We start from the raw sequence: 27,884 nt of genomic DNA, 5'->3' as shown, positions 1-27,884 counted from the left end.
TTCAGGGTGAGAAATATGTGAGATTACTCTGTGACTTCTACTGTGTGTTTCAGCTGTGTGGTGGATGAGATGGACTTCTCAGGTATGGACTTGGATGACGCTCTCAGGAAGTTCCAGGCTCAGATTAAAGTTCAAGGAGAAGCCCAGAAAGTGGAAAGGCTCATAGAAGCTTTTAGGTTTGTATGTGTTGGATACAGTGACGTTACAATATAGAAATGTCCGAGTGATATTTTATAAAAAACACACTGACTTTTACAGCTGTGCAGCTGCAGTATCAACATGTTGTCTCTGTCTCTCATGCAGTCAGAGATACTGTGTGTGTAATCCAACCCTGGTCCGGCAGTTCCAGAACCCGGACACCATCTTCATCTTGGCCTTTGCTATAATCCTCCTCAACACAGACATGTACAGCCCCAACGTCAAAGCAGAGAGGAAGATGAAACTAGAGGACTTCATCAAGAATTTGAGAGGTGCTGCTGGACAGAAAATACACACACTTAACACATGACTTAATTTCTTGGTTCCATGATGGTGCTCCCTAGTTTTGCATTAATTCAATGAAATACCATTCTGGTATCTATCGATGTAGATGGAATTTTATTTTGATACAGCCAATCAAATCTTGCACAAAGCGGCCATGCACATGAGCCACAGACCCCTTTTTATATAACTTAACGAACGTAAACATGTCTTGTCCTGCAGCTTGTAGAACAAGCGACCAAGCAAGTATTCGCCAGGGGAAAGCGTACTGCTAACATCAGTTTGCAGGCTGGATAGCTAATTAGCTATTCAGCTGCAGCATGTGCAGCATATGGTGCAGCTGTCACATAGGGTGCAAAGGAAAACATGACATGAGAGAAGTTTGGTGAAACAGGTGAACTGTGCCAGATTTATTCAACATGCCTAACCATCCTCCATGGATAGGGACATCTAAGTAAAGGTTCAATGCACCTTCTCCTTAAATAATATTCATCATTTATTAAGGATGTAATGATTGTTGTAAAACGGTGTTTGTGCAAAATACCATGTGTAGACTACAGTAAGATAGATCATGTTAGTTGCTGTTGTTAGTTGTTATAATACAGCTGGTATAGAGACATCGGCATTATTAAAACAAGTGGGGACGAATATTTATGATTTCGGTTGGACTTAAAGTGTGTTTTGTTAGAAATATGTCTTGCTTCCTCTTGTGTGAAGGCTGTAAATATTACAAGAAGTTTGGCGTGAAACACACTGCATAATTTGTGATTTGCATAGTGCAGTTCTGATAATTGTCATTTCCTAAACGCTTCCCCTTTCTCCATTCAAGGTGTAGACAATGGTCAGGATATACCCAGGGACCTGCTGGTTGGGATCTACCAGCGAATACAGAAGTGGGAGCTACGGACCAATGATGACCACGTGTCCCAAGTGCAGGCGGTTGAGAGAGTCATTGTGGGCAAGAAGCCTGTGAGCTTAGTAACTGAATAAGGCATATGTAACATGCTATCACTACACGTTTATTCATTTACTTGTACTGTTTTTGCCTATATAGGTGCTGTCCCTTCCTCATCGTAGGCTGGTGTGTTGCTGCCAGCTTTATGAGGTTCCTGACCCCAACAGACCTCAGCGAACAGGAGTGCACCAACGAGAGGTCTTCCTATTTAATGACCTTCTGGTGGTAAGATTAGCATTCATCACTTTGGACAGACATGGCAAACAAGAAATGGAAATTTGTATTTCATTCAAGGAGGGTCATAAAGGGCAGGTGATGCCTCGGACTGATCCACCGGACTGATCCATTGGCCTCATCGACTGCTGGACTCTTTATTAGATTGTTTGTTCGCTTACACTTGTTTATTTCAGTGAACTTTGTAAAGCACTATGAGACACTCTGTTGTGATATTGGGCTATACAAATAAAATTGAATTGAATTGAATTGAATTTAAAACATGCTGTAAAACCTTATCTATGTTGTGTATCAGGTGACCAAAATCTTCCAGAAGAAGAAAACCTCAGTGACTTATAGTTTCAGACAATCGTTCCCTCTGGTTGAGATGCAAGTGCACATGTTCCAGAATTCATGTAAGAGACTATTTTTCATGTTATGCAATTCAACTATCCTTAATTGTCCTCTATGTCTATCAAGTATTTTATTTCTCTCTGTTTGCGTCTCTTAGACTACCCTCATGGTATCCGCCTGACCTCAGCAGTACTGGGAGGAGAAAGGAAGGTTCTTATCGTGTTTATGGCACCCAGTCAGCAAGACCGCACCCGCTTTGTTAGTGACCTCAGGGAAAGTATTGCCGAAGTGCAAGAGATGGAGAAATACAGAGTTGAATGTAAGTACTCCATCTGCTGGTCATTCCTGTGAACTATAACTTTCTATCAAGAAATTGATAGAAAAATTGCTTTTGGTTGCTATTATGTGGCTTATTCTTCTCTGCAACGTGTCTCCATTTCATGTTCAATTCCCCCTGCACCCTTTGTGCTTATTTACAGCGGAGTTGGAGAAACAGAAAGGTGTGATGCGGCCCAGCTTGCTTACTGGAGGTGTGGTTGGAGGAGGTGTAGGTGTGAAGAGTGATGTTGTGAATGGCACCCTGGGAGGGACAAGTTTTGACGACAACTGCTCAGTGGGTGAGGGTCTCAAACGCACAGCGCTCAGCTCATCTCTCAGGGACCTATCAGACGCAGGTGAGACAGCAGCACCTCATAGAGGGGGTCAGCTCCATTTCCCTCCTGTCATCTGGGTTGAATTGGGTGGCACAGCTTCTACAATGATTTTGTTTTCTATTGTTTCTATTGCTACATCCTGATCATCTTTCTCACTGACATTCAGACACAGCATATGCAGTTCCTATCTTTTTTAAACATTATGAACACACGCTCAAATCTTCCACTCTTTGCTAACCTGACTCTTCCTGGTGGGGTGCAGGGAAACGTGGTCGCAGGAACAGTGTTGGTTCTCTGGACAGTACCATGGAAGTAAGTGTCAAAGGCTAGATTTTGACTTGTAACCTTTAATAGACCTGCAGCTCCCGTCACTGGTGCTTTAACTTCCCGAGCATGCTCAGTGTGTGTACAGTGGGCATATAGATGGTGTGCGCGTGTACATGCATGCCTGTCCTGCACTGACATCCTTTGCATGGCTGTGTGCTCATACTTGTCCTTCACGTCCTGATGCAAATTTGCCCATAGTGTGATGACATAAGTGGGACCAGGGGCTTTAGTGCAGTCCTCCAGTGATTTTTCTAATGCACGATGATGCTCTATCCTCTCAGGGCTCCATCATTAGCAGCCCACAGCCTCACCAGCGCTATCCAATGCCAGGTGTGGTTCCTGGCTGCTACGGAACAGAAGACTTCCGGCCTCACCGCCCCATCCTGAGCCCCGGAACGGGGGTGGGGGGTGGGCCGGGGCAGCAACATACCACTGCTGGGACAGGAGTTGGGGGAGTCTCCAGCAGTGTAGAGAGAGCAGGAGCGGGGAGCAGCACTGGGGGGAGCAGCAACAACACCAGCGGCTCCTTCCTGGGCTCCCTATTCGGCAGCAAACGCGCCAAACCACCGGGGCCCCTTATTCCACCGGGGCCACCATTCCCCGCACCTGTCCCCCCACCGACTACTGGAGGGCCCCCTCCTCACTCCCCTTCATCTCTGTGCCAGATGGACGGGGGGCCTTCCAAGATCCAGGCATTGCACGCACAATACTGTCACGCGGGCACCGTGCAGCCCCCACCACCTTACTACCATCACCATCGTTACCACGTCCAAACTGTCCCACCTCCTTTGCAAGGCATGCCCCCGCACACTATGCAGAGAGGTCCACTACCTTGTCGTCCACCGCTTGGGCCCCCACACGTCCCACACCCGCAGCTGGCCCATCTCTCCCAGCTCTCCCAGCATGGGCTTCCGGGTCGTTATGCCAACATGGTGGTGGGATGTCCCCCCCCCCTTTCTCCTCTCTCCCAACATTCCCAGAACCCACAGTTCGCCCTCTACCACGCGCAACCCACACACTCTATCAGAGGGGGCGCCGTCCCTGGTACCAAACTTCCACTCACCTTGTCTCACTCCCACCCGCACCCCCACGCACACTCCCAAACCCACCCCGGACACGTGCACACACCACACCCAACCAGCCATTCTACCCACCAAACACACTTCATATTCGGCACTCTGCCCCACAATCTACCGTCCGCATCCGTCAATGCGCATCACGTAGCCTCCGCCGCCCCGTATCTGCCCCAGTACCCTCCGCTCTCCTCTATCCCTCCTCCCCCACCACACTCCCCTTTACCCCCCCCTTCATCCCCCCTTACCCCTCTTACACCTCTCTCCCCTCACCCCCCCCAGCACCCCGGGCAGCCTCAGCAGGGGCCGCAGGTGACGGGGGCTGGAGCGACAGGTACAGGGGGCAGCTCCAAATCCAAGCCTATCAACCGGATAAGTACCGTGGTGTGAGCAGGATGTGGGGCCACAGAGGTCAGAGGTCAGATTATAGAATGGAGGAGGTTGGCAGAACTAGGTCCAGGACCAAGTCTGCCAGGACGGAAAGTAATAGCAGCAGCGCTAGTGACAAGAGGAAACGCAGCTTGCTTCGTCTCTGTTACTTTCACCTCCGTTTCCCACATATGTAGGTGGAGATAAAAAGCACAGCTCAAAATAAATAGCATGTGCACACGTCTTTGAAACCTGCACACACACACAAACACATCTACGTGAACAAACACTGTCCACACACAATATCAGAAAAGTCTATAGCCATATAATTTCAGATGAAACTAAATCTATATCTACTGTAGGTATTCTGCCTCAGTTTTAATTTGTTTGAAGTCTAGTTGAGTCTATATGAGACTACTTACATGTACAGTACCAAGATGTGATAATGTGACACTGGAAAAACGAAGACCATATATGTCCAGCTGCTTACATGGGGATGTAAATAAAGACTAAACCACCAAATGCATTCAAGCGGAGTTTGGCATTAAAAACAGCAGAGAGTTGCAAAAAATGTCCCTCGACTTTGCAATAATTTACTTGGCTTCACGATGTCTCTGTCCATTTTCGCAGGTTCCGCTTTGCTGACAGGCACCTTTTTTTTTTCTTTTCTAAAGAAGACCTCAGATATGTCGCGTTGTCTTAAACTTCTAAAACCAGTGCACGGTTTCCTGACAGTCTTTTGCTTAATGGTCTTTTACATGTCAACAGGAAGCCACCTGGCTTTATAATGCATTCCTTGTTGGGTATGGGAATCAATGATACAATCAATAATATATTTTGAATGTTTCTGAAGCTTCTTGCTGTTTTATCGATATTATAATATACCTGCTATGAGTATGATGAATATTGTTCGATAATTGTTTTGATCAGTGATTAATTATATCAGCAGATGTTTGTACATGGTTATAGAGAGTATATGCACATATAAATTCCCTCAGTTTGCCATAGCCACTAGAGGGTGTTCTAATATGTGAAGTGTGATTTATTTCCATAGTACCATGGTTTCCATTGAGTTCATCTTTTTAATAATTAGTAATATTGATTGTAGAAAATAATGAATGAGGTTTAGTTTTGTTAAAATTGATTTGAACACCAACAATATTCCTCCTTTTAAGCTTTGTTTGATGTGAGCAAAGTGGGGTGTCAAACAAAACTTGAACTTACAGAGTGGATCTGTGTTAATGTTTCATTTTTTACAGTTATGAGACTCCCAGTTATGGAAAAAGGATTAAACAAGGTTGTGGAAATTGGAAAAAGGATTTCCTGGATTTTATCAGATGCCATTCCCTTATGATGATACAGGGCACCTATGCTCACTTCCTCGCAGTCATCAGATTTAGTCATTGTGTGTTTTTCTATGTTTTGAAGAAGCACGCTTTTACATGAGGTTTTGTGGTTTTGCACACGTGATGTCTTAAGTCAGAAATGGCCTTCTTCTTATCCTCCCTCCTCTGCCACTTTGCCACTTTTAGAAATCTCTTATTAAATTTTCTGATGCCATGGGCATCCTGCTGAGGGCTTCTTGTTAAAAACATAACAAGAGTCAAGAATGTAAAATAGCCTACAGGTACATACTGTATTTCCCCCTTTTTTCTGTGGGCTTCGTGTAGGTGTCGCCCCTTTTGCTACTGCATTCTTTGAGGTTGTAATTGAGCACTGATGTGGTTTACCTTCAGTGCCATTAATTACCAAGGGAAAACTACATATATATTCTGATTTAGGAGAGAATGAATGGGTGTGGACAAAGTTTAAAAAAAATAAAAGTCTGTGGAGCAAGCTACTGACAGATGGCGAAGTTCAAGAAGATCTGAATCCTCAAGAAAAAGATTTTAAGGAGGTTTGGAGACAGTCAAGAAAGTCAGATGAAGATTTTATATAAGTATGTGTTGGCTAGCCTTTTCTTTTTATGGTGTCCTTTTTGACTCTTGTTGCATGAATATATCTGCACTTATTGAATAGATTGTACTGTATAAATCTGAATGTACATATTATACTATACATAGGCTTCTTATCATAACTATGGGACGAACTACTCCCATTCTGTATTCAGGTGCGTGCATGTGAGTGCCACTAAGTATGTAAATATAACAAAGGGACAGGAATAGGAGATGTTGGCCAAAAGGAATACTCACTTATTTTTCTTTTCTCATTATTTCAGACTGAAGGTGAGAGAATGAGTTACCGCGAAATAAATTGAAGCCTAAAAAAAGTTTATATGTCAGTGCACTTATTGTTATCATTTTAAACAAATGATTTCAATTTTTTTCTTTGTGTATGTATTATGTGTACTGAAAGAATAGAGAATTGAGATGTGAATATTTATTGCTTCTGATAAATAAAAGTGTCCTTGCAGTGGACTGGTCTGTGTGTGCTTTTTATAGAACTTATCATCTGCTCCCACCATTAAATTACTCCAAAAATGAGCTGTTTATGACATTAATAGTTAACCTAACCAGATAAGATACTTTAAAGATCTATGATGAGACTATACATGTCAACTGTAATGACAAGATGGGGGAAAAAAAGCTTCAGATTATATGTTTGTCGTTGCAAACATACAACAGAGGGCTTCTGACCCTGCAACCAAACAAATACATTGAAGGGCCAGTGGATTTAGGGTCATTTCACAGTATTTCATTACTTTTTTATTGGGTACAAAAAAGAGTGTGAGTGTTATTTAGAAGCAACAAAAAATCCACTTTATGCAGCTTTGAGAGGGAAATATTGTTTATTTTTTAATCCACATTGACAGCTAGCTGCATATGAATGTAGAGAACATAACGTAAACAAGCTATTCATTTTGAAATATTGTAGACACCAAGCAGTGTATATAAAGGTGAATTTCACTCTTTATTGACTAGTTCACTGCTCCCAGATTAAAATGATAATAACACTGCAAGAAGGGCCTCACACACGAGTACGTTTACGTGTTATGACATGTGACGTACTTTTAAAATTAAATTGAAGTGGTGTAACTATTCAAACGCAGCCTGTGAGACTATGTTGACGCCGTGGCCTTGCTAATTGTACTTACATGAGTGGTGTATCCGCTCCACTGCTGGCCCCGTTGTGAATTACATGGCTGTCACTGGCGTACGTGGGTACTATTTTCAGGGAGTAAACGTGAGGGACGTGGTGTGAAGATTTGAGGTTGTGCTTCGGTCGTGAGAAAAAACTAAGATGGCGTCTCGTCAAGAAAGATAGCTTGGCCTGAGGAGAGTGATGATGCTAGTCGGGAAATGATTGATAACGGCATAATTGATAAAGTTTAAGACTTTCGTTTACTATTAAACGAGCGTCTGCCGTCCATGTTTTGATCCTGTGTGTTTGACAGAGCGGAGTATATGGAGAACTGAGCCTGAGAAACGGCCAACTTTGCTAGCATCGGTAGCTAGCCAACTGGACCGAGCACAGCTGGCCAACGTTAGCTAACCAGTAGTCACCACAACAACAGAGGAAGGAGAGCGGCCACAAGCCCTATCATACCCCGGGACATCGAGGTGTCTTCGGGTCAGTGATGGGAATGCCACGACACATTGTAGTGATGAACCAGTAACTGCATGTAGCATTTCTTCTTACACGTACACATACACGTATAGCTGCATGAGTAACGTTAACTAGCTGGTTGTTAGCGTCGATGTGAGTATGTAGGTTCTCTTGCTTTGCTGCTATGTTGATGACCCCCCCCTGTTGTCTCGGTTAACATTAGCTAACTAATGCTAGTTACCTGAAACCGTGGGAGGCGATGGGACTGGGCTGAGGAGAGTGGAGGCCTCGATGCTAACGTTAGCCGTGAGCAGCGTTATCGCTTCTGATAGCTGAACAATGGACACAAACACACTTCATGATTGGTCGAAGAAGGGAAATGAATGATACCTAGTTATCTAATCCACCTTAAATAATTTAATCGGAGAATTTGCTTATCTTGAATTCTCGGGTTGGGGCTGTCAGCTCGAAGGTAATGTTAATTTTAACGCTAGTTCTAAGTTTAGTAGCCAGTAGCTAACTGTTGTCAGGTAATTGTTATATCGATCATTGAGTGATGTTAACAAGATGTAAGGCAACGTCGACATTAAATTGGGACAGTTTGACTTTTGCTATCTATAAATTGTGTATATACTTCGCCAAAGCTTATTAATTAATCCAGTCCAGCCCACTGGCGAGAAGTGATGGCCTTCTATACCTCAGGGTTCATGGCCTCCACGCCATTGTTTGTCTGAAGGCCCTTGAAGAATCAGATAGATGGGATACATGTAACCCAAGTCCCAGCATAAAGTTGTGTTGATTTTGATGTGATTTTTACCAGGATTGCCCCAGGACAAAGGTCATAGCTTTTGAGTTTCTTGTGCATACAAATCATATGAAACAAGTGCCTACAACTGGAGTGCATACAGAAATGTTGCCATCACTTATGTATTTAAATCACACTATTATGTTTCTGTACTGCCATTGACAATGTTTCACTTTTGCCCTTTTCCACACCGGGGCCTTGTTGATTCACCAGAGCATGGCATTTGTTTTGTTGTGTCTGATGTTGGGGGAGGGGTTTTTAACGAGGAGCACTTTGGGGACAAAAAAACCCCACACTGTGATTCTCCATGTCTCCTGTTATTGACTATTGTGTGAAGTTTTGGAGGGGAGGGGGATGACAAACTAAGAAATGTAAAGAGGAACTTACTGTCATATGTAAATCTGGCAACATAACAATGCTGTGCTCGGCCAGGAAGTGATGATTTTGCATGAGTATCCAAATGCAGTAACCTTATGTCCTAACTGTGTACAGTTTTTGTTTTCTCATATCCTGGTCCGTTTTACTCCTCAGTGGGTTAAGCTGGCATGGTAACTTTACATTGCCAATGTAAAATTGTATCAGTCCACAAATCATTAGTTTCAGTTTTCTAGTATTAGAACATTTACTGAGATAACGTGTGTCACATGAATGTAATTTCTGAAGACAACGTTTGTCAAAAGTATCAGTTTCACACAACTTTCAGCACTGGTGGAAAGACTTGTCTGCACATGAACTGTTCCAGGGTGTGTGGAGCTCATGAAGTCATAAAGAAGATGTAGATCTATTCAGCAAAATGCAAATGAAGGCTTTAAATTGCCTTTACAAAGTATGAAAGGATTTAGGGTGTTCAGTTGTCCTCTGCAAATTAAAAACAAGTTTTGCGCACATATAATGCTATTTGAGGCGCTGTATTGATGCTGTCATGCCCATTAGAGTTCATTAACTTGTTTTCGTTGTTGATCTTGTTGACAGGGCAATGGAGGTGGAAGAGTTTGTGCCTCCTCCGGAGTGTCCAGTGTTTGAGCCGTCATGGGAGGAGTTTCAGGATCCCCTGGGCTACATCGCCAAGATACGTCCAATTGCAGAGAAATCTGGAATCTGCAAAATTCGACCTCCACCAGTAAATATTAACTTATGCTTGGATAATGTAGAAGAAACGGCATGTTACCTGAGTCGTATGTGTAGCATGCACTGGGTTTTAAAGTAAAAAGCCCGTGGACTGTGTGACCGTGTTAGTCCTGAAAATGTTTCACCAATCATCTGAGAGGCTCCTGCGGTTCTGGTCACATAAATGACAAAGATTTTTATTTTTCCTTATTTTGTTTTGTCAGGCTATCTTTGGATTTGCAGGCAGCACAAAACCTAATCCTGGTGATCCTGTATAGCCAGTCAGACAAATTGAGTTATTGAGTGTTTCTGTCAGCTGGAGGTTTCCTACTCATGCTTTGTCCTTGAATAATGTGCCTTTTTTTAACATTATTTTGGTTTTGTGCAACAACAACAAAAAAAGTGCAGCATGTTGAGATAAGATCAAATAACTGATTCCCGTTGGAAAGGCAAAAATAATGATTCAGTGCTTAAATATGTAGAATATTCACTCGAAAATGAGTTATAAAAACATTACAACAGTTGTCAGAAGTAATTTTCCATAAACATATTTCCCAAAAACAAGATCTACACTTACGTTCATTTGCATTTATGTTCCATAAATTATATTTTGTGTTTCTCCTAAATACCGTAATTTGCTAACATTTGGAACAAATGCATTAAGCAATACATTACATTGTTAAAAGAGATGCATTACAAAATAAAACATTTTAACAAAAGTAAAGCTTTAAGTAAAGTGGGTAGAGAGGATTACTGTTGTGTAAATTAAAGCCATATCACTATTTATCTTTAGGGCCAGATGGATATAATCATAGTTACATATTTAGTAGTTCTAATAAATGCTAGTCACATTACTGACAGAGCTGTGTTTTTCCTACATCAAAATCTTGTGAAAATTCAGAAATGATTGGTATGGAAGCAGGCCTTTAGTTGTTGATTTTGTGAACTTCACTTGCTCGTCTGTCTGCAACCTTGACTGTTCTTCCAGGTTAAAGCTCAGCCAAGTTCTTGAGACTGAAAGCCAGAGTTATATCAGGGTTAAGCCCAAACTAAGCTCACTATCTCATTAATATCCAGTGTCCCTGTTCATTTGTTGTTTGTAGTAAGCTCCTTGAATGACAGAGGTCAGCATCAACGAAAGACATTACACGAGCTGTTATTTTATTATAGAGGCTTACAGGTTTAATATAAGGTCTTTTACTCCCAACTAGGACTGGCAACCACCATTCTCAGTGGAGCTGGATACCTTCCGCTTCACACCCCGCATCCAGAGGCTCAATGAGTTGGAGGTAAGTTCCTCTTATTTCCCTTAAAGTTGTACATTGTTGACAGATAATGGAAATTGTTGATGGAACTGGCCATTGTAATCATGGTGGTCTCTCATGCATTTCATTTTAGGCGGAGACCAGAGTGAAGCTAAATTATTTGGACCGCATCGCCAGGTTTTGGGAGATCCAGGCATCCTCCTTGAAAATCCCTCATATCGAAAGGCGCATCCTTGATCTTTTCGGCCTGTCAAGGGTAGATATAAAGTTAATTGTTTATACTTAGAAAATACATTTTGAAATATATTTTGTTTCTTGTTCCATACCTGTTGCTAAAATTGTCAAAAAATGATTTTCTGTTTCAGATTGTGACAGATGAAGGAGGTTTTGAGATGGTCTGTAAGGAACGACGCTGGGCTCGTGTGGCCCAGAGGCTGGGCTACCCTCCAGGCAAGAACATTGGCTCCCTGCTGCGCTCGCATTACGAGAGGATCGTCTACCCCTTTGAAATGTTCCAGTCTGGTGCCAGCATGCCGGTATCACTACACATTCTCATCTCTTCTTTATGTCACCAGGAGTGATCAGTTAATATATTCCAAATGAGTCGGTCTGTAAAGCGTACTCACTGTATGATTCACTGTACACTTTCTTTTAGTTAGACCTACTAACTAGACCTGCTATGTTTGGTCATCTGTAGCACGTATGGACATGTTTTCATGTAAGCACTCTCTTTTTACGTAATTTCTAGCATTGCAAGCCTAAGCACTATGATGGTGAGGATGTGGACAAAGAGTACAAGCCCCACTCTATCCCCCTGCGACAGTCTGTGCAGCCATCCAAAATGAACAGCTATGGACGCAGAGCGAACCGCTGCCAGCCTGATGTGAGTGAGAGTACCTATCCTTACTTGTAATCAATAAATTTGTCACTTGAACATATTTATTTGCATCATATTTCTGTATGCACCTTGCTACCTAAAAATCAAGCCTTGAAAATGGTCACTCAGAAACACACACGTTTATTTAGCCATTTTTCAAGACCAAGGAATTCGCTGGGGTTTGGTGCAGCTGATTTGTCAAAGAGGAATTCCAGCTTTGGCACATTGGCACAGCATTAAAGTTGTGAATTTCAAAGCCCAAACAAATTTACTTCCAGGTATTAAGGCTGCCGTGACCTATAATTACAGTGATGGTTTCTCAGAGGACTTAAACCTCACATCAGAATCCTTGCCACTGCTGATGATATCTGTATTTGTTGATTTGTAATCACAGTCGCCTTAACAAGTCCCACTAATTGTTGTGCTAGTGTGTTTTTAGCCGTGATTGAAAAAAATCTGCATTTTATTTCCAGGACTTAAAACCTCAGTGTACAGCACATGCTGACATGATGATCTGGGTTGAGCCGCAAACATAAAAGCCTGTGGCACTCTCTTATAATGTAAAATTTTAGTGCTAGTACTTTTACGGTTTGCTGCGTGCTGATCAGCCACATGAATAACGACACAGCTTCCATCATTGCAGGCTACCAAAAAGTCAAGCCAACAATCAAGCGTTTGTTGGATGACAATCTTCTGATGTGTGACATACTGTCATATTGTTAACTGTGCTCATCCATGTGCCCTTGTGCATAGGTTACAGTGTAGTGTCTGAAGGATGTGACAATGCACTCAGAGCGCATCCCTGCTTGCTTACTCTCCATCCCGCCATGCTGCTACGCTTAACTCTGCTGTTTTTGCTGTCTGGTTCATTGCTTTTTTTGTTCTCTGCTTTGTCTCCTCCACTTCCTTCCATCTCACAGGTCGACACACATCTGTCTGTTTCATAGGCCACAAACTGTCACAAAACATCTTTTTTTTTTTTTTTTTACATCAACATAACCAATACACAGTTCAACTTCTGGACCAGCCTGCATTCTGTTAATTCATGCTTATTACATGCAAGCTAATGATGCTTCATTTTCTACATCCCCTGCCCCCAGGCTGTGAATGACCTACTCATCATACCTTGAGTATGTAGTGCTCACCAGTGGGTTTTAGTTTTTTCATTTATTGTGCTGGAATACACTTTTTGTTTTGCATATTAGCTCTAAACTGAATTGCTAGAACTAAAACTAAGTTTGATGCAGATTATTGAAAATAGATGTCTGAAGATATGAGACGATTGATGCAGTAAATACTCTATTATTATATTATATAATATTTATCTATCTAATACTTTATTTGATATTGCTGAATTTTTCCTTTGCATTACTTGAAAATTCACAAATGACAAAATACTGCCCTGTATAAGTTGTTTAAGAATTATTTTCAGCATTTCAGAGGGGATTTTATTTCATAGTTATTAAGCTTAATTTACAGATGCATCAAATTAAATATCCAGTAGATTCTCTCTCTTATTTGTGACCAGCTGGACTTCAGCATGCGTTTGTATTCCAAGCATTCTGCACGATAACGAACGTCCCGATCCCATTTCTTTTTGGTGCCAAACTCCCCCATTGAGAATTAATCATGTTGGTGCAACAGCAGAATCACCCGCCAGTTGTTGGCTGCAACTTGTAAGGTCGGAGCTGAGGTAACAGAAATATTGTTGTCTCAAACTGTAGGCACACATCTCTTTTATAATAGTCCTAGCTTGCAACAGAAATGAATCCACAACATACTGGTCTGGAACTGTTCTGTCAGACTACAAAATAAACAAGACAGACCTGAATGATGCAGCCCTACCCGAAGCATTACCACATATACCAACAATGCAGAAGATAGACTTGATGTTGAATTTGAAAGACAGAATTTAGTATCTGTCCACAAAACTTTCAGAACAAAAAATTTGGAATTTAGGTCCTACACCAAATGTGACGGCGGTCTCATAATGTGTCCCTGTGATATTTTTCCTACCAAAACTGGCTCTATTGTTTCCAGGCTCTATCCGTTCCTCTCTCATCTCCTTTCCTCTTGTCTTAGTTTATTGTTGCTGTTATTGTCTCCCCTTGCAGGGTCCAGAGGATCTGGCCCCCCATCCTCTCACCACTGGCTCTCAACTCATCTCTGCGGTACTGCCTCTTGAGCATATGAGCTCACCTTCTGCCCCTGCTCTCTTCCCGCCTCTTTTCCTAGACCACCTCACCCCGTCTGAAGTTGTCTAAATGTTTCGCTTTTTATTTTAACTAACCACGAAAACATTTTCATTAACATGCATTCAAACACCTCGATTTTGTAAGTGTAGGCGTCGCAACCCATGATTTGGTCACATGACTATTGGAGACATGTTGCCATAAAAACCCTCTCTGGCATTACAATAATGGTTGGTGCAAGTTAATAAGTCAGCATAGTCTTCACCACAATTACTAGATAAAACGAGGAATATGTGGACAAAGATGTTTTGGCGCCCTGCCAGTGTGTTTTAAGGCCTTACATTATACACTGAAGACAAAAACTTGCCATTGGTCTTGATTTTGAAATAGTAAGCATTTTGGATCCCAGTACCAGTGTTATTGAGAACTAATGTTTCAGATGTCGTAAATGATGTTACTTTCTGTTTGCTCTTGGAAAAAAACAACTTTCACTTTATCCCCAATTGTCAAACACGCATCTCTAGTTTGGTTGTTGGGCTGATGTGCCCTCTCTCTCTTTCTCTGTGGTTGTTCCTGGCTTGAATTGCTTTGCCACTGGGCTCTCTGTGTCCATTTTGCACTTTTGCTGTAATACCTTGCTGTCTACTCTCTACAACAGCTAACAGTGTGGCTGCATATGTTCTCTTTTGAGTGCACTCACAGAGGAACCTAGTAGGATTAATTTGTTGAGGTTTTGCTCACAGAGCACCATAGGCTGATGATGGACAGTAAAATATTGACTCTTCAGGCACTGAAGCATTAAAAAAAAAAAAAAAAGTAATCTTTTTGAACACAATTGTTGCTGGCCTTGGAAGTGTTTGTAGGTTGGCTTGTTTGAGGCCAAACCATGATTTCATTATCCCCCATTATCAAGCTCCACTCATCCGCTCACGTGGCAGGAAAAGACCCCTGTTTTTGTGTACACAGAAAATATAGAACAATGTTTGGGCAGCAAGAGTTACATCTGAAGGGAGTACAATTGAATACAGACGGCATAGTCAAAAGCATGTGCTTCTTTTATTAGCCTCCTTGGAAAAAGTCTTGAATGGCATCTTTTATGGCATTTCATCTGTCCAGTACTACCAGTACACTACAAGTAATAATATTGCCATGACACACAGACATGTATTTTCCTGCTGTGGGAAAGGCTGTGTTCTCGCTGCACATGGACTACAGATTTCTTGGCACATATCTGAGTAGGAAAAGTGTTCATATGATCAAATGTTTTGGGCAAACGTCTGCTAGATTAGCACTGAATTGCCAATGTGAAAGCACCTTAAATGGATGTTTAAAGAAGTTCTGACTTTAAACCTCAACTATGAATTTTGTGAATGTGCTCTTTAGATCTACTGACTGATTACTGAAAGTGACATTAAGACCATCTGTGTTTCCACCTATAATGCCAATGACACGACTGGTGTGCACTGAAGTTTGGCCACACTAGGTCCAGTCTGCCATGTGATTGCAAATGAAAAGAGTGATACATCATTTGAAGGGGGGGGGGGGTAGCCCTAAATCTCAAGATGCTAGTTTGCATGGGACTAATATTATCATACAATCCCTGCGTTTGCCTAACTATGGTTGGTAATTTGCAGTGGTATTTTTAATTTACAAATTATGGACATGGCAGATTTTCACGGGATTAAGATCATAGACCAGTTCCCAGGTAATACTAGTCCTGTGCAAATAGGGCTTATGATGTAAATTCAAAAATGGATTTAGAAAATATTGAAATACAAGGCAACTGTAGATCCTTCACCCACTGACCGGGCCAGAGGGTCAAGGATCTACAGTCGAACTTCTCATGAACTGGATTGAACTTGAGTACAGTTTTCAGGTATTGTAATACTTAACAGCTGTAAAATGGTTAACATATTAATGCATCAATAATTATGATCCAATAATATAATGGGCCAGTCTGCATAATAAATACTTTTCCTTTTGGTGCTTAAAGTATATTTTGATACTGCAGTATTTTTTACTTGGTAAGTAAAAGCAAAATTTAAAATTCAGGACTTATAACAGTATTTTTAAACTGTGGTATTGCTACATTTAAGCTACACACAGCAAATGTTTGCGTTTGTTTGCATTGTTGTTTCAACTAGCTGCCATTTCATCTATGAAGGAAACGAGCCTGTCTGTGTCCGTCCTGCTCCACTCACAGGACTATATGCTGCATATTCCTACCTGAAGAACAGACACAGTCAGAGAGAAGTCTCAGAGAGTAGAGCAGACTTAGTCATGTCGAAGCAATGTTCTGTAAATTATTTGAAGTAAATAATTTCTGTTTTTGAGCACTGGCTCGATTGGTCAACAGGCTGATCGTGGATTTCTATTGTTGGAAATATGATACAACAGGAAACGGTTCTGACTTAATATATTTTATAATTTCATTATCTTACAATTGCATTAGAATCAAAGGAGTTCTTGGACAATGTTAAAATCTAACTATTTATGTATGACATCTTTCCACACACAAATTGAGGAATCTTGCTTGTTATATGCTATAGATGCTATAAATAAGCTTTACCTGCTTCATGAATGCAAATGATGTTACAGAACATGTTATATTAAAGAATAAGAATCTTGTATTTTGATGGGGAACTGACAGAAAATCAGCTGCTATGAGAGCAGCCAGGGACGGTGGGGAAAAAAAAAAAAAAGCTTACTGGACACAAGACCGTAACAGTCAACACCAGTTGGTGAGACGGAAATAAAAGGTAATAATAGGTCTATACTGCAGTTGTCTCTGCAGCTCTGCACAGTGGTCCTAATTACCTAGAATCAGCTAACGTTAACACATCCAATTCAAGTAAAAGAACCTATGAAACAGTGGATATATCAGTTTAATATAAAGATGTCTACTTTCTACACTTTATTCTTTTTACATAAAAAAATCCAAAACACTATAAAATTTATGACTAACGTAAAAAGAGTTTTTTTTCCTTTTGGTTTATTGCAAACATCTGCTACCTATTTGATAAAACCAGGATCAGAATTAAAGCCCTGCTCTAACTATGGTTGCAACTGCTGGTGATTGTGTGTTCTGGTGGTGGGTCTTAACTCTTAAGCTTTCACTGTGATGTAAGCTAACTTTTCCTTACTTTCTAACCGAGCATAGACCCTTCTCGTGATGCATCGCTATGCACTCATGTTTTAACAGTTTGTTCTGCATTTGGCGTAGCTCCTTGCTTTGCTCTGTGTGCTTTGGAGAGTAGTTGTTGTCTGTCTATTCCTTCTTGACGAAAACTTACATTCATCCACAGCCTGAACCTACAGAGGAAGACATAGAGAAGAACCCAGAACTGAAGAAGTTGCAGATCTATGGCGCAGGGCCTAAGATGATGGGACTTGGACTGGTGGCAAGGGACAAAGGCCTCAGGAAGAAAGGTAGGTGGCAGCACAACAGCCTCACTTAACCACCTAAGCAGACACACAACACACACACACAACCATACACACACCTAAAAAGTCTTAAATGATTAGAAACAGTAATGCTGAGGAAACTAGAAGTAGATGCAGCACTGCATCGCATACATTATTTTGATGCGACGAAAGCAATAAGTCCTTATTTATTGATTTAAATCGGATCAATCGTGAGCTTGCTTTTGGTTTAAATGTAACCATCTCACTAACTTGGAGCCCTGCTAAAAATTGTTCCGTCTGTGATAACTGATCTGAAAACTCGTTGTTCTTCTGTTAGATGAGCTGCCTCAAACGGTTACCATAAAGGAGAACACGTCTCCTCCTCCCGCCGATGGCTCAGTCAAAGCAGAGCCACTGGAGCCTCAAGAGAGGCAGGGTGACGGGGGTACATCCAGCCCCCAGCTGCCTCCCTCAAGCATCACAGTTAAGACAGAAGCGAAGAAAGAAGAACCAGAGGAAGAGGATGGGAAAGAGAATGATGAGGAGGAAGATGATGCAGATAGACCTTGTACCAAAATGACCATGAGGCTTAGACGCAACCTCAACAACCCACAGTGTGTAAGTAGACCAAAGGATGCTCTCAGGTGGCCGTTGAAGTTGTCAACCTTGAATATTAAACTACCATAAGAAGTCAAATGATTCTACAGGGCTGTAAACACAATCCACTGTTCTCTTTATTACTTTTCACTCATATTCGACTAAACATTGTCTTTTACCTGTGTAGTGCTTTGTAGGACACTGGTTGTGTCCGATAGTTAAAAGTGACCCACACGCATCCTGCTCCAAGTCTGTGAGTCAGTGTTTTTTACTGTGTTCTTACTTTTTCACAGGTGGATTCTTTTGTGTGTCGGATGTGTGGTCGGGGAGATGATGACGAGAAACTCTTGCTGTGTGATGGCTGCGATGATAACTACCACACCTACTGTCTACTGCCCCCACTCACTGATCCTCCTAAAGGCAACTGGCGATGCCCTAAGTGTGTGGCAGAGGTAATTGAAACATTAAAGCACTTGTGTGTGTCTGTAATACTCATGGCATGTTTTCTTGGGTTTCTATTAACCCACAAGACTAATTGTTGTTTTGATTTACTCACTTCTTAGGAGTGCAAGAAACCTGCAGAAGCGTTCGGCTTTGAACAGGCTACACGAGAGTACACTCTGCAGAGTTTTGGTGAAATGGCGGACGCCTTCAAAGCAGATTACTTCAACATGCCTGTCCACGTAAGTGCACCTACACAAGACATCACCCATTCATTATGAGGCCTGACTGGTGATGATGTGAGAGGCTAATCTCCAGCCTGTGTGTGTGTGTTGTCCTCGGTGTAGATGGTTCCCACTGAGCTTGTGGAGAGGGAGTTCTGGAGGCTAGTTAGCAGTATCGAGGAAGACGTGACTGTTGAGTACGGAGCGGACATACACTCCAAAGAGTTTGGCAGTGGCTTCCCGATGAACAATGGCAAGAGGCAGCTCACAAAGGAAGAGGAGGTATGGACGTTCTTTGGTGATCTCAAAGTTTTTGTTAAATCTTTGCATTCTACAAATGAATCCCTATTCAGTTCAGTGATGCTCTTGAAAATAACATGTTCGCTTCAACAGAGACTCACTGTAACTGCTCAGTTTTGACAGCCAAAGGTAGATAAGAAAACAATTAGTTTGTTGTTCTGCTGTTGAGGGATTAGTCGGTCCTTGGTTGAGATTGTAAGATACACATGAAAAGATTCGAAAAATCTCTTTCAAATGTGCAGCAAATGACTTGCAGCCTGGTATTACAGCCTAAGTCTGCTGGGAATACATTAGCATTCCTTAAACATTTCAAGAATTGAAATGGCGATCTGGATCGATGAGCTGAAGTGGAATCAGACTCAATGAATAAAATAAAACCTCAGTAACAGTATCACTATTGGTTACTATGTAATTCAGAATGTACTTGAGTGAAATATCAGTTTCTAATAATTATTTTTTTTAAAGTGTAAAAGACAGTGTGTGGAAAAAGCTCCTCAGTTCAGGTGTTTTTTTGTAATCGAGCCTTTTCATAATCACAGTCCAGTGCTTATTTTCAGTGCGCACTGTTTTCGTTGTCGTTCAGGAATACGCCCGCAGTGGCTGGAACTTGAATGTGATGCCCGTGCTGGAGCAGTCACTCCTGTGCCACATTAATGGAGACATCTCTGGGATGAAGGTGCCCTGGCTTTATGTAGGCATGGTGTTCTCAGCTTTCTGCTGGCACATCGAGGATCACTGGAGCTACTCCATCAACTACCTGCACTGGTACAGAAGGCGTTTTGTGTATTGTTGTGGGTGTGGTGTTACATTATCGTTGAAGCTTTTGATGTAGTGAATATGATAATGTCATGTGAAGGACTACTTTGACTGAAAGAGTTTTCCCTTTCCACTTTCTTATCATCTTCAGGGGTGAACCCAAGACTTGGTATGGGGTTCCCTCTGTGGCAGCTGAGCGGCTTGAGGGGGTGATGAAGAAGCTGACGCCAGAGCTGTTTGAGTTTCAACCTGACCTCCTGCACCAGCTGGTCACAATCATGAACCCCAATATCCTCATGTCACACGGTGTACCGGTCAGTCTCACAGAATCATGCAGAGACACAGCATAAATATGGCTTGTTAGAATGTTTTCTTTGATTTGACCTCTGTGTTTCTGATTGACAGGTTGTTCGTACCAACCAGTGTGCTGGTGAGTTCGTCATCACCTTCCCCAGAGCCTACCACAGTGGTTTCAATCAGGGATATAACTTTGCTGAAGCTGTTAACTTCTGCACTGCAGACTGGGTACGTCTGTTTACGCTGCCCGTCTCAACTTGTCGATTCACATTGTTCACAATGTTGCATAATCAAGATCACTCTTCTCTCTCTCTCTCTCTCAGCTGCCTGCTGGCCGTTCCTGTATTGAGCATTACCGACGTCTAAGGAGGTATTGTGTGTTTTCCCACGAGGAGCTCACCTGTAAAATGGCTGCCAGCCCTGAGAAGCTAGACCTCAACCTGGCTGCAGCTACGCACCGGGAAATGTTTATTATAGTTCAGGAGGAGAGGAAGCTGCGGAAGAGTCTAATGGAAAGGGTGAGACAGAAACAGATCTTGCAGATTGTTTGATTCTCAATTTATCAATCGATTTCATATGTGTTGGTGAATAATAGGACTCAGTTTGGCAACACACTGAATGAGAATACAGGAAAAACTTTGACTGTGTAATAAAATCTGCGTGTTGTACCTGCAGGGCATTACTGAAGCAGAGCGTGAGGCTTTCGAGCTGCTGCCTGATGATGAGAGACAGTGCGATAAATGTAAGACCACATGCTTCCTTTCTGCTCTGGCCTGCTCAAACTGTCCAGAGCGTCTGGTGTGTCTCTACCACACTCAGGATCTGTGCAACTGCCCCACTGAAAAACTCTACCTCAGGTATTTATTTCTTGTGTGTACGTATGCGTTACAACAAGCCATAGTATACTAAGTGACAGCATTTTAATTTTCTCTCTGATTTGATCTCTGCTGGCTGTGTTCATCTTCTCCGTTCTCACTCCACTTTGCAGGTACAGATATACCCTGGATGAGTTGTTAGCCATGTTACACCGACTAAAGGTTCGGTCCGAGTCCTTTGATTCCTGGGCCAACAGAGTAAAAGAAGCACTGGAGCAGGAAGAGGGAAACAAGATAGGTGAGAAATCAACATAACGGAAACGGAAAAATCTGATCTCAAAAGAAATCTGTAAGATCCAACGGTTATTGAATTGCAGGAATTGATGACCTGGAGATCTTGAAGATGGAAGCAGCAGAGAAAAAGTTTCCCGACAACGAACATCTGCGGAAACTCAACGCTGTTCTTAAAGACATAGAGAACTGCCAACAGACGAGCACTGAACTGCTCAGTAATTCAAAGACCGGGTATGAGGAACACAAGCTGTTTTTTTTTTTTTTTTTTACACTGACTGTTCAGTTACATGCATATATACTTACATATTGTTTTCTTTTAGTGAAAGTAAGATGACTTTGGCTGAGCTGAAATCTCTGGTAGACAAGGTGCAAAACCTGCCCTGTGTGATGAACCAGTTGGAGGAAGTGCAGGTGAGAAGTTGTGCCACACTGAGCCATAACCATCCATTCTGTGGATATATATTTTAGACTTTCCTCAGTTGTACTATTACTTAGTGCACTCACAGTTTACTTCTGTACATCTGACTTTCAAGGCGGTTCTGCGGACTGTGGAGGAATTCCAGAGCCAAGCTCAAGCACTGGTCAATGACAGGGACTGGAGGAGGGACTCTCCACCACCTGAGCAGTTGCAGACTCTGTTGGAGCAGGGGGCCAAGCTGCCTGTGGTGGTGATGGAGTGTAATTTACTCCAGGGCCTAAAGGAGCAGGGCCACTGGCTGGCAGAGGTGAGGCGCACCCTGGGCACAGAAGGAGGGGAGAGGCAGGAGGTGACGTTAGATGTATTGAGGAATCTGATGGAAGCGGGCTGCAACGTACCCCAGAGTGTGTCTGTGGAGACTGCCATGGCAGAGCTTCAGGAGCTGCTGACCATTGCAGAACGTTGGGAGGAGAAAGCACAGATCTGCCTTGAGCAAAGGTAAGAAAGACAATTCAAACCATAAACCTTCTTTTATACTTCACTCTCAGTACACACAACCAGTTATTCCAGTTGCAAAGACATCCAATTCATTTTGTCAATGTTTGCTTCTTCCAGGCAAAAGCACCCTCTCTCTACCCTGGAGGCAATAGTAAACGAGGCCCAGCTTATTCCAGTCAAGCTGCCCAACATTCTGGCATTACAGGGCTGCCTCACTCGAGCACGAGCCTGGGTAACCGACCTAGAGGAGATCCAGGTAAAAAAAAAAAAAAACAACCTCTCTGGGGTTTTTTTAATTTTTTTTATTTACATTGGCCTTTTTTTTTTCTTCCCCTTCTCTACTGATGTGATTTGTAATTAAATTGAAATACCTGGCTCGTTAAATCTTCCTTCACTCTTTTATTGTTTGTAGAATGGGGAGCATTACCCATGTCTGGATGACCTAGAGGGCCTGGTGGCTATTGGAAGGGACTTGCCAGTCTTCATGGAAGAGCTACGACAGCTGGAACTGCAGGTAGCCAGCGCTCACTCCTGGAGGGACAAAGCCAGCAAGACCTTCCTGAAGAAGAGCAGTCCGCACAGTCTGCTAGAGGTGAGCAACTCCAAGGAAATTGTTTATAAGTTAAACTGAAATAGACCTGTTCGGTCAACATTGAGCAACATGTCTTATTTGTGTACTTACAGTGCAGCCCGCCTTTTCAGAAGCCAAGCTCTTATTAAAGTAACCTTCATGTTGGCGTGCATTAAACTCCAGTGTTGCTCTGCAGGTATTATGTCCGTGTGCAAAAAGGCGAGAGAGGCGAAATGAGACGGAGCAGTTGGAGGAGCCTTTAGATGATTCTGACACCAACACACTCGGCCTCTCTGCTCAGGACCTGAGGGACCCTGCAGCTATTGTGAGTTTATCGTGAATGTCGTCGTCTAGTGTTAATCTCTTAGATTTTGATATCCCTTTTTTTTTTCAGCATGTGTTTGTTTTATGAGTAAATTCTAAATTTTGTGTGTGAACTTGTTGTGTGCCTTGTCTCTAGGTGGTGGCGTTCAAAGAAGGGGAGCACCAGGAGAAGGAGGCACTACTGAGGTTACAGAAGGTGAACTTGTGTAAATCTGGACGTAACACTGCAAGTCATAAGGAGGACAAGGAGAATGGGAGGTGGGACGACTCCATGGAGACGGACACATCCAGCCACTCAGAGAACTCTGTAAAAGAGAACGGTAACAGCAACCACACCTGCAGCACCCCTCCTCAGTTGGCGTGTGTGTGCGGCGGTCAGCCCTGTGCCCCTCAACTCCGCTGCCATCTGTGTAAGGACTGGTTCCATGGTGGCTGTGTTCCCTTCCCCTCCCTGCTCCCCTCCTCCGGACCACCAGTGAACCCCCTCTGCTGGTGGGACTGGGACTCACGCTTCTTGTGCCCGCGGTGCCAGCGGTCGCGGCGCCCACGCCTGGAGACTATCCTGGCACTACTTGTTGCCCTGCAGAGGCTGCCGGTGCGTCTGCCTGAAGGTGAAGCACTGCAGTGTCTCACAGAGAGGGCCATCACCTGGCAGGGCCGAGCCAAGGAGGCACTGGAGACACCGGAGCTGCAGCGGGCACTTGAGAGGCTACAAGAACTCAAAGAGACTCTCAATTGGGAAACGGAGAAAGAGGAAGGCGTAGCAAAGGGGACAGAAGGGAGCTCAGTGATTGTTTTGTCAGACTCTGAGGGAGGAGAAGGAGAGGATGGAGTCATTGATCTGACAGACGACAAATCACCTAAAAAGAACGCCAAGGAAAGCAGTGGCACTCAGGTAAAAACCTTTTTCTGACTCTTTATTGTAATATCAAAACCCAATACAGAAAAGCTTTTGTTAGCTGAATGATAATTGACGATCTGATGGTGTCATTGCTACTTCAGACTTTATCATACTGTGTCCAGCCTGCCTAGTTTATGAAATGCTTGTTTGCTCACAGGCTGGATGTGAAAACGGCATCAGCAAGAAGTCAAATGTTACAGGTAAGACGCTGTGTTTTCAAAAGCAAACATCACACGTTGTGTCCCACAGATGCCAGACACCGCTTTCTTTCTTTCTGCCCACTTCCCAGGTGTGGGGTTTCTGCTGCCCCTGCTGCCTTCGCTAAAAGGCCAGGTAGTGGAGCTTTTACCCGCCACCAGGGTCCAGCTGGAGGAGCTGCAACTGGAAGGAGATCTGCTGGAGGTGTCTTTGGACCAGACACTCCTCATCCACAGAGTCCTGCAAGCTGCCTCTGTTCCATCCAGAGAAACATTGCACACACTCATTCAGGTCAGGAAAATAAATTTTCACTTTTTTTAAATTTTGAGTGGGGAAGATGTTAAAAGGCAGACATAAAACATGCAACATTAAATTGAATCACAGAAGCTTAAATCTAAAGCTACATTAGTGTAAACTTACCCAAAAAATAGAAGGAGAAATAGATAAAGACCTTTTTCACACACGTTTCATCTATGTTTTCTAATCAAACCACCTTTCAGTGCCTTTCATGCAGGTGCACGCATTTTCTGTTTACATTCAGTGTGGAAAGCACTGTTAGTGTCCTTCAGGCGTCACAAACCTGTTGGATGCCTTTGCCTCCTCTTAAAACATTTGCAAAGCTGGTCTTTCTTCAAAGTTTAAAACCTGTGATGTTTACCTCCATGTTTACCTGCCAGTCATCCTCCGCTCTGCAGTTCAGTGGAATGTTGTGAGACCATTGCCTTAAATGGGTATCACCCAAAAGATCAAACCAACCAAAAACAAAAAGATATCTAAAAACATAATGATACGAGTGATCAGATACAGGATCACATTGGTGCTGTAGGTGACTGTCGGTGTTCATTATGAGTGAGATGATGAATTCCAGATGAGGTTAACTGAGGTATACCACATAATCTTCCCATAGTCTGTTAAAAAGCTTTAATTTATTAGTTTTATGATCAGATTATATAAAAATATGCAACAATCTTTTCTTTTTATTAGCTTTCACAGCATTTCAGTGTGTGAAATGCTTTTCTGTTTGATCAAATAAAAAAGTGACTCACTAAACATATTGCAGGTTTGCTTTTTTTTTTTTTTTTGGAGAAAAAGAGAAAATTAGTTGTTGAGTTTTTTTATCTTGTCACATGTTTAGAGAGGTTTGTCCTCCTCAGCTCCCTTAACATTCTCATCCTCTCTCTGTCAGATTGAGCTGGAGGAGCAGAGGCGATCCGGCCGCGGACGAGCCAAGGACTCCAAAAGGAAGAGAAAGAGCCACAGAGGCAGGGAAGGGGCAGGAGAAAGGTCACTGGATGCTTCGGAGTCAAAGAAGACATGTCCCCTCAGCCACAGCCCCTCTCCGCACTTACCTGTCCACACCCTTCCAGAGGTAATGGCCCCTTTACGCTAAATATTCACAAATAAAGTTTTAGACTGACTTCGGCTTTATTGGAAATTAAAGTTCTTTCTACTTTTTAAAAAATTTATTTTATTTTTTTTACACAGACTTTGTGATAAAGTCAGCGCCGGAGCTATGTGAAAATGGATCGGTCGGAGGGATTGGATGGACAGAGCGCTCTGTGCCAGATAACAGTGTCAAGTTATAGAAAGATGCAGGACATCCCCCGCCCTGTACCCCACATCCCCTCTCATCCCTCGCTCATACATTCAGACACTAACAGAGCGATGACTCTTCGTATACACTCCACTGTCTCATCCAAAACTCGGCCATATTTCTCCCATCGTGGCTTTTTTTCTTTGAGACTCGCTGTCTTATCCAAACTTTACTCTCCGCCTACCCTGGCCCCATTTTCCCTGTGAACATATTAAGACTGTGTTGGACCGAAGTGAGACTCTGCGCAGTAGGAGTGTCTTTGGTCTAGAGTTGTCTCTGGGGACAGTCAGTATGCTATGTTATCCCAAACGTATTAAAAGCTAGTTCAACCGAAGCCCATTTCGGCATCGGCAGCCGCAGTTTGATTTCACTTGAGCCCACCCATCGAAGTTGGATAAGCTATGGGTTTATGTAGACAGTTCTGTTTGGGCGTGAAGCCTGAAGCTGAGGTACAGCAGACGGCTCTCACAGCTGACCGTAGACAACAGCACCGTGGTTACACTTGTATTTTTTTTAGTTGTATTGAATCTTGTGTTTGATGCCGTTTTTGAGGGGACATGCATTTTGAAGAAACTGAGTAAATTTTGGGAAGTGTTAAAAACAGGCATTAATGTTTTTGGTGCTACTTTCCCAAAATTGATATCTGTACCTCTTTGCTTCGTCTTTTTCCTCCCTTCCCTCTCCTCGATGCCTCCCCCCCTTTTTTTTTTTTTTTAAAAGCACCCATCCTTTTGACTCCATGTTTTATTCCTTTTATTTTTTACCTCTTTTCCTCCCTCCCTTGTTCTCTCTCTCCAAATTAAGGTAACTTCACTGTAACTCACTTTGTCACAATTTATTTTGTTTCCAGGGTTTAAATGATTATATTATTATTATTATTATTATTATTGATATTGCAGACACACAGTTGTCGTGAGTTTGTGTATAAACTTTTCATTTTAATGTTGCCTTTGTTTCTTTTCACTCTTGTTAGAAAAATAAAGGTTTAGAATTGTTTAGGATATGTGGCCTCATTATTCCTGATGTGCTATAGTCTTAAAGTCACACAGCAGCAAATACATGGTACCAAAACAGTTTTCAGAATCACAGCATTTATTTAGAAAAACTTGCACTGTGAAATGGCAGACACAGGACGTCACAATATTGAACAAGTACAACCATGTTTTCTTTTCCTATGCTAGAATTTTAAGCAAGTTTCATAGAAAGACACATCCACAATTACAGTATGTTAAAGGCTTTTAAGTACATGAGGAAAAAAAACTTACTTTTGCCTCAATATCAAACATGCATGTCAGCCAAATGAAAAATCAGCTTCTTTTCTTCAGGTTTTATAAATAAGTCACTAAATTCTTGGTTGTTATTGCCATCCTAGGAACTTCTGCTGGATAATTCCGTGGTTAGTTCCGAAAGCACATAACTAAAAAGTGAGAACGTGTGAAGTGTAGGAAGGACACACATGACAGGAAACCCACAGGTGACGTAGCAGCAGAATTAGTTAACAGTGGGATTGTTTTGTAGCAAAGAATAAAACCCATTTGTGATTTAATAGCCTTGTTCACAGTCACTGAAATAAATCTTTTGCATACAGACCAAAAGTTATTGATCTGGTAAAAACATATCTGAGCATGTTTTATCCATTTAAATGGCAAATATGCCTTTTTGAATGATATTTCAAATGTTTCTTGTGCTTTGTACGACACAGTGTGGCTGTCTGTAAAACAACTACAAGCCTGTCATTTGCTCTGTGCTTCAGTGTTCACCCTCTCAGATACCATTTTTGTATCGCTTTGAAAATTGTGCTATACAGTCAAGTCTGCCTGAAAAGAAGGCACCGCTCAGCTCCTCATTATCAAAAAGCGTCTGTGCTCTGACAGTGATGCTGCATTTCCTGTGTCAAAACAAAGGAGCATTTGTACATGACACACAGCAAGAATGAAAAAAAAATCTACATTAACTGGCACACAATGTTCTTTTGAAAAAGTTCTTTATGGACACAAATATACAGTTTCATGGCACAGAAGTGGCTTTTTCTTTT

At 42.4% G+C, this 27,884-nt stretch overlaps 2 protein-coding genes across 4 annotated transcripts in view; both read left to right on the top strand.

The window, feature by feature from the left end:
• The window catches only part of iqsec2b (IQ motif and Sec7 domain ArfGEF 2b), a 30,933-nt gene extending 24,127 nt beyond the window's left edge, over window positions 1-6,806 (top strand). For both annotated transcript variants that reach the window (XM_070839241.1, XM_070839242.1), the window contains exons 6-14: window positions 54-176; window positions 304-470; window positions 1,310-1,449; window positions 1,535-1,660; window positions 1,965-2,064; window positions 2,160-2,321; window positions 2,482-2,676; window positions 2,918-2,967; window positions 3,264-6,806. In XM_070839241.1, the coding sequence (XP_070695342.1) occupies window positions 54-176; window positions 304-470; window positions 1,310-1,449; window positions 1,535-1,660; window positions 1,965-2,064; window positions 2,160-2,321; window positions 2,482-2,676; window positions 2,918-2,967; window positions 3,264-4,445 (2,245 nt within the window). In that variant the 3' untranslated portion in view covers window positions 4,446-6,806. The remainder of the gene's footprint in view (window positions 1-53; window positions 177-303; window positions 471-1,309; window positions 1,450-1,534; window positions 1,661-1,964; window positions 2,065-2,159; window positions 2,322-2,481; window positions 2,677-2,917; window positions 2,968-3,263) is intronic.
• An 859-nt stretch (window positions 6,807-7,665) lies between these two features.
• On the top strand, window positions 7,666-26,850 carry kdm5c (lysine demethylase 5C). 2 transcript variants are annotated; one of them, XM_070838848.1, is made up of 29 exons: window positions 7,666-7,994; window positions 9,748-9,895; window positions 11,094-11,171; window positions 11,281-11,403; window positions 11,513-11,683; window positions 11,896-12,030; window positions 14,139-14,195; window positions 17,522-17,645; window positions 17,959-18,239; window positions 18,512-18,670; window positions 18,782-18,901; window positions 19,007-19,165; window positions 19,767-19,948; window positions 20,091-20,253; window positions 20,345-20,464; window positions 20,560-20,754; window positions 20,912-21,093; window positions 21,225-21,349; window positions 21,429-21,576; window positions 21,666-21,756; window positions 21,879-22,261; window positions 22,379-22,517; window positions 22,674-22,853; window positions 23,029-23,157; window positions 23,293-24,051; window positions 24,215-24,257; window positions 24,347-24,546; window positions 25,442-25,624; window positions 25,741-26,850. In XM_070838848.1, exons 2-29 carry the CDS (start codon window positions 9,752-9,754, stop codon window positions 25,747-25,749), a joined length of 4,782 nt encoding a protein of 1,593 aa, XP_070694949.1. In that variant the 5' UTR covers window positions 7,666-7,994; window positions 9,748-9,751; the 3' UTR covers window positions 25,750-26,850. The 2 variants fall into 2 exon arrangements, with proteins under 2 accessions (XP_070694949.1, XP_070694950.1); XM_070838849.1 differs by lacking the exon at window positions 14,139-14,195.
• The last annotated feature ends 1,034 nt before the right edge of the window (window positions 26,851-27,884 follow it).

This window comes from Pempheris klunzingeri, chromosome 11, assembly GCF_042242105.1.
Source record: "Pempheris klunzingeri isolate RE-2024b chromosome 11, fPemKlu1.hap1, whole genome shotgun sequence".
In the NCBI taxonomy this organism is placed as follows: Eukaryota; Metazoa; Chordata; class Actinopteri; order Acropomatiformes; family Pempheridae; genus Pempheris; species Pempheris klunzingeri.
Note: the sequence above shows the minus strand (reverse complement) of the source record. Positions and strands in the feature narration are given on the sequence as shown.